Source organism: Squalius cephalus (genome assembly GCF_949319135.1).
Source record: "Squalius cephalus genome assembly, chromosome: 6".
NCBI lineage: Eukaryota > Metazoa > Chordata > Actinopteri > Cypriniformes > Leuciscidae > Squalius > Squalius cephalus.
In genome coordinates, this window is record NC_137127.1 from 10,542,854 (window position 1) to 10,555,084 (window position 12,231).

Genomic DNA, 12,231 nt, shown 5'->3' on the forward strand with positions numbered 1-12,231 from the left:
GTGAGTTCACAGCAAGGTACATACAATGAGATACCTCCTTTTTCCTCCTTTGTCGAAGACAACATACACGTCTTCAGCTTGCACACAATGGAATCAGATGTTCCAATCAGATGAATTGTCCATCGAGGTAAAGCTGAAGCTGAATCTTTGAGCCACTGGCTTTTAATAATTATATTTCCACACTCTTCTCATTTTGTGGAAACTCTTTCAACTAACTCAAAGCTTCCTCTTATTAGCTAGTGGCCCCCTCATGTCACGGGCTCCGTTTCATTCCAACTGTGACTAGCCGAAGTTCATTAGCTCGCTTTGAGACGGGTGAACGTGGGCTCAAGACATACGAGGACGCCGACATAGACCAAACTACAAAAAAGTAGGTATGTGGGGTAGCCATGATTCCCCCCGAGGCCTGCCTTTCTTCCAGTAATTATGATCTGGACAAATTAAAACAAGCCTTTTCTCGAACCTTCTCCTTCTTCTGCTTTAACATATTAAATATTTATTCATGAGACAGCCCTGAAAGCAATGAAAGTGAATTCTATATATTCATGCAGCCTTTCCTTAATTCATGAAAAGACTGGTTAATTATTATGAGATGGTCTATCTATATTTCATCTGGATGTCTCAGTTGGGTGCTGTGGGGTGGTTTATTAGTTTGAGTTGGAAATCTGCCTCATTGACCTGAAACTTAACTCACAAACCCGTAACTATGTCTATATAACAGTCAATAATTACAGTGCTATTTTAGTGTGCGAGGACAACGAGAAGCTTAATTTAACTAACTTCGACAAAAGTGAAAACTTCAGTAGAGAAATAAATCCCTTGGAAAAGTAAATCAAGAGCTTGATTCAAGAGCTAAAAAAGTTGTAACTATGACATTTTCATTGCATCTTTTTCCACTGACAGCCATTCAAAAGGTGACATGCTTTCTGAGGAAATAGATTTGTTTTGCAAGCAACATTGCAGATATATTAATATATTACAGTAGATGTTTTGCCACTAGCCAAAGATGGTGGATTTCAAACTTTTTAGGTTTATGCCAAAGCAGCGTAACTGCCATTGTGATGAATAAGAATGTTAATGGATGGCTCTCTCCAGGTATTATAGACCTCCTAGACGTAAATCTTGAAGCATGAAGTATATTAGTGGAAATTAACAAATGATTGTTTCTACACTGTCTCTTGTTTTCCACAGGAGCTCAACAAAAACAGAAACCGATGATATTGACCTGACTCTTCAGTGTTCGTGTCTCGCTCAGAAGAATGAGCTCAGCAATATTCAGATTTCCTCTGAAGGTTATTTGTCAGAGTGTCAGTGATAATGCCAATTATTTTCAGTACGGCGGAGGCGCATAGTCAGCGTGGAGTTCTGCGGATGGGCATGTTGCCAATGGCAGCGCACGCACACACATATGCACACACACACACACGCACACACACACACATATGAAGTGCCCTGCGGGTCGAGCATAGCTCATTTTAGGTGACAGGTAACAGTTATGTATATAATCCTAGAAAGAACCACAAGACCATCTTTACATACCAATCAAAATACATGTAAACAATACATTTTTGGCAGTGTCTACTTAAACTAAGCACAAATTCCTTAAAGTTACACAATTGTGTCGCACTATTTTATCTACATAATTGATTCTGGTTCACTGTGGTTCATCAGCAGAGGAAGTAGGAACTAATAGGAAAGACCTTTGGTGTGATGTCATTACAGTTAGTGTAAATTGCCTCAAGAAGTGTTACCTGCTTATATGGTTTTCAATTATGCTTTTTCAAAATGTGAAAAAAATCACAGAAATCTCACCATTTTATTTTAAGCAATGTATTTTTATATACGTTTTTAAATATATCATTAAAGATTTTCTTTTATTTGCTGCAAAACAAATTGCTCTAATTCAATTTTTTAATGATGTTTTCAAGACTACAAGTTATTCGCGCAATCTAAATAAAACCGTATGTTAATCCATGTCAGCCAACTAGATAATGTTACCTTGTTGACAAGTTTAAAACAGCAGAATTTGCTACAACACTGTTCAATACACAAAAATGTTTTCAAGACATAATAATTATTGTAAGTGACAGTTCCGTCAACTGGCCGGAAACACACCCACATTGGCCCCTGAGAGATGTGCAAAAAATCCACCAGAACTGTAAATCGTGTTGAAGCAACAATGTGTCAACAGTTTTGCAGAAACTGTGTATTTCTGGCACATTATCATGAGAAATGGATGCCTTGGTGTATTGATTCTGTTATAGTGTGTTTCCATTTGAACAATACTGTAATTATAGTAAAGGTAGTCAGACAGAGAAGTGACAATACTTCTCTCTCGTACCTCTCTGCAAGCAGAACTAGCCTCCAAGGATCTGAGGGGGTCCATGGGTGAGGAAGAGAGGAAAATAGAGAGAGAAAGCAGAGAAACTGAGGGAAAAGCAATGAGAGCTACTTGCCTTGGTTGCAAAGTGAGCCGAAGAAGCCGGCCAGGCACTCACAGTGACCCGTGATGTGGTGGCATGGCCCTGTGCTGTGCACACACTGAGGGCATGACTGGCTGCAGCGGTGCCCATAGAAACCAGGAGGGCAAACTGTCACAAGCAAAGGACAGGAAGCGAAGGAGAGAAACAACACAGAAAGGATGATAGACATATGGAAGGAAAGATTTAGTGGAAAGGCAAAGAAAGACAAAATAGTGATTAGACACAAATGGAAAATATGAATACAAATTTGCATTATCATATAGAAGGACATACAGGCAAAAAACAGTAAAAAAAAAATGGTACCATGCATTGCACAAAGCACATTCATATAACCATTAGAATTGTCAAAATTTTTGTCTCGTTACCCAGTAAAAAAATATTATTATGCCGTAAAAGTTTGGAGTCAGTTCAGTATGACTATTATTATTTCTATCATTACAGCTCTCTGGAGATTTTTAGCATTGTAATTTGGTCTTGGAGGAATAGATCTGCTTTATCTGCTATGCTGCTGCTGTTGATTATTGCTCTTCATGTAGATTATTGCTGCTCCACTGCTGTGAGTATGTAAGACATACTACTGCTGAACAAATAGCATATATAGTAGTCAACATTTGAAGTGGATGAAAAAATTCATTATACATGAATTTTGAACAATACCCATTCTTGTGTTAGGACAACTTTGATGAACTTTTTTGATCCACTTCAAATGTTGACTACTGTATATACCGTAAATATACAGGTGGAGCTCGGGAAGGACCCATCAGCCTCCGCCACAAAGAGTTTCATGACAGAACTAGGAATTTTTTAACGGCGACTACTTTTATTTAGCAGCAAGGATGCATTCACTTCATCAAAAGTGACAACAAAGACATTTATAATGTTACAAAAGATTTCTATTTTAAATAAATACTTTTGAACTTTCTATTCATCAAATAATTTTGAGAAACATATCATGGTTTTCATACAAATATTAAGAGCACAGCTGTGTTCAACATTGATAATAATAATAATAAATGTTACTTGAGATTGGCGTAATGATTGACATCACAGTAATACATTTGAGATGTATTAAAATAGAAAACAGTTATTTTCATAAAATTTCACAGTTACTGTTTGTACTGTTTTTTGATCAAATAAATGCAGGCTGGGTGAGAATAAGAGACTTCTTAACAAAGCATAAAAAAACATACAGACTCCAAACTTTTTAAAGGTAGTGTATATAAATATAATTGAGCACTTCATTTAACCATTACAATAATATTATCATCTACGGCCAACTAAGATTTGAAACATTCCTCCAGGTACTATTGTTTAACCCCAAATCAAGGAGACACTGTCACCTGTACAACTAATAAAAGCAGAAATAATGAGGGGGTTTTGTCGGCCTCACGGTCCGGCTCATTGTTTCACAGAGCATGAGGGCTCAGTCTGTCTCTGTCACTCAGCTCTGTCCGAGACGGGAGCTCGAGTGGGTCATTTTTCTTCATTAGAGTCTTGATTTGCTTTAATTGCTGTAGCTTTGTGTAATGCAGGAGTAGTGTGTGCTGACCTTTCCACCATGGGTGGTGGGGTTTTGTAATTAAGATAATTGTACAACAACGAACAGTGTGGTGAAGATTAATCACATTCCCTTTCCCTTTACTCTGTAATCTTTGAACACGCACAAACACACACCTGCACTCACAACTCCTCACTGGGTGAATCTCATGAAACATTCCCAGATCATTCTTCAACAAAATCAAGAGAAATAAATGATAAATGATATATTGCTTAAAGCATTAGTTCCACCCAGACGCACTAAGGTAATGAAACTTTTTAGATGTGTTTATTCATTTTATTTAAAATGTATTTAAAGGTGCCCTAGAATGTGAAATTGAATTTATCTTGGCATAGTTAAATAACAAGAGTTCAGTACATGGACATGACATACAGTGAGTCTCAAACACCATAGTTTTCCCTTTCTTATTTAAATCTCGTTTTTGAAAAACACCCCTGAAAAACAGGCGAATCTCCACATAACACCAACTGTGACGCAACAGTTGGGATCATTAATATGTACGCCTCCAAAAATTTGCATATGCCAGCCCATGCTCAGTGCCAGGCGGAACTGCGCAGCCGAATCATCGGAAGTTCTGCAGGTGAAGAAACAAGCAGGAGGAGGATCATAGGGAAAATGGCAGATCTATCTATAATCTGATACCGCTACAGTTTAATTCGAAGTTGTTAGTTGCTCTGCCCGTTTCACCACGGACTGTTTTTCTAACCTGGAACAATATCAAGCAGCCAGGCATCTCTTGGCGTCTCAAACGGACGAAGGGGGCAATTTCAACTAACGTTATAAAACATTGAATTGATTGAATGGATGGATAGATAGATAGATAGTAACCTTTGTGAAATTCACCTGCCTCCTGCCATACAGACTAACTGTTGTAGTATTTTGTTTTCGATCTTTGAAAATGACCAGCAATCAGTCGCCTTATCTGTTGAGGGCACAGTGTGGTAAAGAGAGACAGCAAGAGCGAGACAGTGTCTTAGGAAGAAGACCCATGAGAGGCCGAGTAAACACTCCTCCTCATGGAGAGGCTGATGAGAGCCCCACATGGACACTGCATCTCTACAGCGATCCAGGGCTGAAGTGATTAAGATGTGTGTGATTAAAGATTTGTTCATGACTCTTCCCTAAGTGCTTCCCTCTTCAACTGTCCCCACTCCACTCCCAGAGGGTCACCGTCTGGATGTAACAGTCGTGACCCCCCATCTGATTCCCACCAGTTGTTTATAGTCTTGTTTGAAGTGTGTTCGAATCAAACACTTGAGCGACAAGCTTTGAGAAGGTGACAGGAAGGAGAAAGAAAGTTGAGAAGAAGCTTACTTCTCTTGCAGGAAGTCCCTCGGTAGCCAGGAGCGCACACGCAGGTTCCATCTTCAGGAGAGCAGGAGCCACCGTTCTGGCACGAGCAGGTCATCGAGCAGTTAGGCCCCCAGAAGCCTTGAGGGCAGATGCTGTCACAGTGGATGCCTGTTATAAGAATGAAGGAAGTATCACTGCTTGTTCTCCATGTGCTTCCCTATTTTCTATCGAGGCAGAAAACAGAAGTGGATGCAGACAAGTGAAATAAACAAAATCAAAATAAATCAGATGCTTGCTTGAAAAAGAGTCATGTATGAGGGGGGAATGCCTGAACCTTAAGGCCACTGCTTTTATAGTAAGCTAGTATAACATATTACATTGGGACAGCAACGGAGCACCAAGCAGTCTTCTCTGAGAGCAAAGTCCTGGTTTCAAAAGCTTGGGGTGTGTGTAGGTTCAGGCATCTCTTGGCCGCAGCACTGGCCCGCTCTGTGCTGTGCTCTGTATGTATTTTTGATCAGACTGGGCCTCCCTGCCAGTGTAGAGTGTTCATTAACAGGGCCAAGTCCCTCGAGTGGTTGAGCCTCCTCTACCATTCTCTTTCAGCTGGTTTGTGTATAGAGTTCCACTAGGGACACGCTCAAGTACACACACACAAATATATAAAGAAGAGACCTACTATATTGTTTCAAAGTGTTGTAATGTAATGACATTATCTGGTCATATTGGGGTTACAACACAAACAGGAAAATAACAAGGCACATGGACACACACTCTCAAAAACAAGCTTACCACAGAGCTGCCATAGTAGAAAAAAAGCTAAATACATACTATGAAATTGTATGATAATAATAATAAACAATACAAATTTATAAAATATGAATATACTGTATATGACAAAAAATATAATAGAGCACATTGATCTTCAATAATTAGATTCATATTACAGATAATATAACTGTTTAATCTGTATACACAGAATAAACAAATATTGCAGTAATATGAAGTATACACTCACCTAAAGGATTATTAGAAACACCTGTTCAATTTCTCATTAATGCAATTATCTAATCAACCAATCACATGGCAGTTGCTTCAATGCATTTAGGGGTGTGGTCCTGGTCAAGACAATCTCCTGAACTCCAAACTGAATGTCAGAATGGGAAAGAAAGGTGATTTAAGCAATTTTGAGCGTGGCATGGTTGTTGGTGCCAGACGGGCCGGTCTGAGTATTTCACAATCTGCTCAGTTACTGGGATTTTCACGCACAACCATTTCTAGGGTTTACAAAGAATGGTGTGAAAAGGGAAAAACATCCAGTATGTGGCAGTCCTGTGGGCGAAAATGCCTTGTTGATGCTAGAGGTCAGAGGAGAATGGGCCGACTGATTCAAGCTGATAGAAGAGCAACTTTGACTGAAATAACCACTCGTTACAACCGAGGTATGCAGCAAAGCATTTGTGAAGCCACAACACGCACAACCTTGAGGCGGATGGGCTACAACAGCAGAAGACCCCACCGGGTACCACTCATCTCCACTACAAATAGGAAAAAGAGGCTACAATTTGCACGAGCTCACCAAAATTGGACAGTTGAAGACTGGAAAAATGTTGCCTGGTCTGATGAGTCTCGATTTCTGTTGAGACATTCAGATGGTAGAGTCAGAATTTGGCGTAAACAGAATGAGAACATGGATCCATCATGCCTTGTTACCACTGTGCAGGCTGGTGGTGGTGGTGTAATGGTGTGGGGGATGTTTTCTTGGCACACTTTAGGCCCCTTAGTGCCAATTGGGCATCGTTTAAATCCCACGGCCTACCTGAGCATTGTTTCTGACCATGTCCATCCCTTTATGACCACCATGTACCCATCCTCTGATGGCTACTTCCAGCAGGATAATGCACCATGTCACAAAGCTCGAATCATTTCAAATTGGTTTCTTGAACATGACAATGAGTTCACTGTACTAAAATGGCCCCCACAGTCACCAGATCTCAACCCAATAGAGCTTCTTTGGGATGTGGTGGAACGGGAGCTCGTGCCCTGGATGTGCATCCCACAAATCTCCATCAACTGCAAGATGCTATCCTATCAATATGGACCAACATTTCTAAAGAATGCTTTCAGCACCTTGTTGAATCAATGCCACGTAGAATTAAGGCAGTTCTGAAGGCGAAAGGGGGTCAAACACAGTATTAGTATGGTGTTCCTAATAATCCTTTAGGTGAGTGTATATATCAGTATATATATATAAAATTGTACAATAATATATATATATATATATATATATATATATATATATATATATATGAATCTCTTTATGATTATGCATTGAATTTGTATATTTATTCAGGTCGTTGTAGTGTCGATAAAGACTGATTTGCAGTTTTAATCACATTACAATTGATGTCACAATTAATATCAGTTCATAACATCTCATTAATTTCAACCACTTTCTGTGAAGGGTCAATTGGCAGAACTATTGTTTATTTTGTGACTATTAATATTCCTAACTATATATAAATATATTTAATAAACAATGGTGTCGCCGCTGCCATTATAAAAGCAATCAGCACTTGTGGCAATGCACTACAATGATTTGACCACGGTTATGCCTAAGTACACCATTTACCTTTAATAAAATCAGTGTAATTAATGCTCAGCCTCAAGTGGCTTACTGCTTTAATAATACAACTTAAATAAATTAGCATCTATACATTTCACACTCCATAAGCAAGATGGCATAGAAGGGAGAAATGATGTGCACACACATATTCTCACACACATCCTTTCAAGCTGCAGCTCAGGAACCTCATTTGCAATTTTCTTTGACAGAGACTTTTCCGAGCGAGTGGCACGGCCCATTAAAATGGAATTAGTCCCAGGTCTTTGAATTAGACCAGGTCTAAACTTCAGGGACAGGCATCATAAGTGCTCCACCTCTGTGGCAGAACAGAGAGGTGTCCGGATGGGGGGCAACAGGGATGTGCGATTAAGACAAGCCCAGCCACCGCACATCAAAGCAGGGGTGAGCCTGTTTGAGCTTCTGCTGGGCTGGGCGGAAAAAAGTCCTGCACTTTCTTTATTGTCAGCAATGAATGAGAATAGAAGAGTGCCCTGAAAGCCTAATAGTGACAAAAAGAGGGGCTTTTGAGCAGAGCGATTGAGAAGAAAGAGGAGAAGTGACTGTCTGCATATGAGACTTTTCTAGCAGAGAAATGCCAGGGGGACCAGCAGCCAAATTAATGAGCGAAGAGCAAGTACCATCATACACCATCACTTTCCACCGCACTTTACATGTTAAGTGGACACACGAGCGCACATGCCTGCACACGTAATGCGAGGGTTTCTGCAGGACACTCTGTGTTATACGATCCTTCAGTCTAGAGCCCCTGGAGCTGCTAATTTTGCACATCCACATTGGGGGATCTCAACGAGAGATTGCACATCTCTCTCCTGGTTATTTTGTCTCTGTCTCTTCCTCCTACCATTAGACACACGCACAGTTTTATTGAAAGTGACCATTTAATTCTAGTCTCACATCCTTCTCTTTCTCTCTTTTGATAAAACACAGCTCTCAGCTTGTCTGTCCTTGGGCGTATCTTTATGTTTTACTCCTCTGTTCTGTAGCCATTCTTTTCCTTTGCATCTTCCAACTACTGCTCTTCAAGCCATTCTCTTTCCTTCCTCACCTTACTGCTTCATAATTAATTATTTTTTTTGTGATAAATGTATTTAATTTATTTATACATAATATTATAATGCGTTTTTTCTTCTTTTTTCACAACTATTGTTACCCTCTTTCTGGTTCTTGATTAAACAGGAAGGATTTTTTTTTTTTTTTTTTGCTGCTGTAACTTATTGTAAATGATTTTGTGATTATAATTTTCATGACCTTTCCAGTTTGTGATTAATGGTTAAGGATTTGTAACAATCATTTTAATGGATCATTCTTTTTGACGATTTAATGAAAATAACCAAATCAAAAGAACAAGTTAAACATTACTATAGCTTGCAAGTTTTACTCTGAACAAGAGTAATATTTAGCCAATCAAATATTTCACAGCAGAGAGAAGCTTAAAATGTTTTATTTAATATTTTATTATATTTGAATATATATATATATATATATATATATATATATATATATATATATATATAAAACTAACACAAACACACACACAAAAAAAATCTAAATTAAATATTAAATATTTAATTTACATTTCATTATATTTTCATTCTTATGTTTAAGAATAAAAATATATATTATTGCTCTGCAATTTCAATAAATGGTTGTTTGAGACTGGGAAGGAAGTTTTGAGAGATACAGTTAAAGACTTTACAGTACAAACTCATATTTCAAAAAGCAAGTACAATTTGATAATAGGACCTATTTAAATGAACATCCTCAAAAACTCATTTATGACTCCATGTGAGATTCCTTATCATATGTTCTGTTGCAATTTCTTGCTCACTCTCCATCTCATGTGTAGCTCTCTCTCTTAAAGTCTTAGACCTGTGTGTCTAGCTCTGTCTCTCTCGATAGCTTCCATAAATCACTGCTCTGCATAGTCTCTGTGTTCAGATGCTCGACGTCTCGGAGGCCTATTTGCACCCTGGTGACTCCATTAGGCCTGGCAGATGGCGGAGACCTGGGCAGGATACAGAGCATGAGATTTCTGCGTAGCTGGCTCTTTCTAGCAGATAATGAAAGCCACATAATTTCCCAGTCCACATGGCCAGAATTTGGAGACCTGAACGGAGAGAGTTTTGGAAGGCCTGCAGGCAAAGCCACATCTACCAATTCAACCGTTTCCTTTTCTCTTGTTGTAGCCTATAACATGCTCACATGCTACTGTAATGCTGAAGAACTTGAAAAACACAGCCCTTCTGTGATATTGGACACACAGTGCTGAGACCACTGCAACAGAAGGTGTAGGCGCAGTGTGAAAGCCGTATAAGCAAGCCACAGAACGACAGCTTCATTCTGGATCAGTGCAATCTAATTAGGTAACATGTTCAGCAACAGTTATTATAAATACTTCATGCTTTGAGAGATTTCATATTAATCTGCCTGCAGGCTGTGTCCTGTGATAACATCTTTAGGAGGCATGATGGTGTCACACACACACACACACACACACACACACACACACACACACACACACACACACACACACATATATATATGTATATATATATATATATACAGTGCTATGCATAAGTTTAGACACCCATGCTAAAGTTGACTAAAAAGAGGAATAAAAAATCATCTTTTGGAAATTGAACTTAATGCCTTAATTAAAAAAATTAGGAAAAATCCAACCTTTAAGGACACCAATTTTCTTTGTGAATGAATAATGTATCGTAAATAAATAAATGTTCTTCCTTAAAATACAGGGTGCATAAGTTTGGAGTACTTTCCATAAGATCATCTCTCAATGCAAATCAAACCAGCTATTAGGCTAACTGAAATAAAACCATGCCAATCTCTAGGTATGGTGAAGGCTGTGTGATGATATGGGGCTATTTTAATTCCAAAGGCCAAGGGAACTTTATCAGGATGCATAGTATCCTGGATCCATGAAGTAACTGGCCTTTAAAAATAAAAATCTGACTGCCTCTATGGGAATTTAACACAGGGGTGTCCAAACTTATGCACCCTGTATTTTAAGGAAGAACATTTATTTATTTACGATACATTATTCATTCACAAAGAAAATTGGTGTCCTTAAAGGTTGGATTTTTCCTAATTTTTTTAATTAAGGCATTAAGGTCAATTTCCAAAAGATGATTTTTTATTCCTCTTTCTAGTCAACTTTAGCATGGGTGTCTAAACTTATGCATAGCACTGTATATGTGTGTGTGTGTGTGTGTGTGTGTGTGTGTGTGTGTATGTATGTTGTTCAGGACCATCATGCCTCCAAAGGATGTTATCACAGGACACAGCCTGCAGGCAGATTAATTATATATATATATATATATATATATATATATATATATATATATATATATATATATAAAGCATAGAATTAGTTTAATTTAAACATACAACATTAACAGGAGCTGACATGTGCTATTGCTTTGCTATTGAAATAAAATGAGATTTCATATGTTTTCATAATTATTGAAAAAAATAGCATGCATTTCCCCCTGGATGAAGGCAGTTTAAAGATTAATACTTTCCTGATTAAAAAGACAGACAACATTGATTTGATTATTTCTTGTTTACTTTAAAAGATTACATAGATTAATACATTTATTGGAAAAGCCATTATTATGACCAGGGGTGCACATAACTCTTAGGGTCTGGTTTTTAAGGGAGCACCTGGAGATGCTGCTTGGTACTTATGCTTTATTATGCAGCACACTTATCCTACAAGCTGCCGTCATCACTTTCTTCCTGACTGCTCTCCTCACTATAACACTGTTTGTTCACTATATAAATTAAGTACAGGTTCAAGCTGTATTTTTTATTTTATATTAACATTAATGACACAGACAACAGCAGGAATATTAGGCTGCTGTCACTTTAAGACTGAATGCACGGATCGAATATACTGACACACATCCGTTTTCTTTTTCAACTGTTCACTTATGACATAACCGAGAGAATACTTGCCGAGATGGGTATTTTGACATATTTGTGTGTGTATGTGTCCATTTTAACACAAGTAAACACGAAAGAGGAATCAATTTGCTGTTCCAGCACTGTCTCAAATGTGCCTCTCTCTCTCTGTGTGTGCGGCTGTGCACACAGATAACAGCTTGCGAGTCCCGATTTTCGCCTCTTCTTTCGCGTTTAAAATCGTTCGAATGTGTAAATTGGCAAGAAAAAACATGTCCAACTGAAAAACCTTCACTCTATGATGGTTAAACCTAGCAGTTAAACCGCGA

The 12,231-nt window shown here is 38.4% G+C and overlaps 1 protein-coding gene across 6 annotated transcripts in view; it reads right to left on the reverse strand.

Annotated features, from left to right (window-relative positions):
• megf11 (multiple EGF-like-domains 11) overlaps window positions 1-12,231 on the reverse strand; it is a 119,605-nt gene that overhangs the window by 13,858 nt on the left and 93,516 nt on the right. For 5 of the 6 annotated variants that reach the window (XM_079874663.1, XM_079874664.1, XM_079874665.1 and 2 more), the window contains 2 exons: window positions 5,356-5,502; window positions 2,457-2,591 (listed from right to left, as the gene is read on the reverse strand). In XM_079874663.1, the coding sequence (XP_079730789.1) occupies window positions 2,457-2,591; window positions 5,356-5,502 (282 nt within the window). The remainder of the gene's footprint in view (window positions 1-2,456; window positions 2,592-5,355; window positions 5,503-12,231) is intronic. The other variant, XM_079874667.1, reaches the window with a different exon arrangement.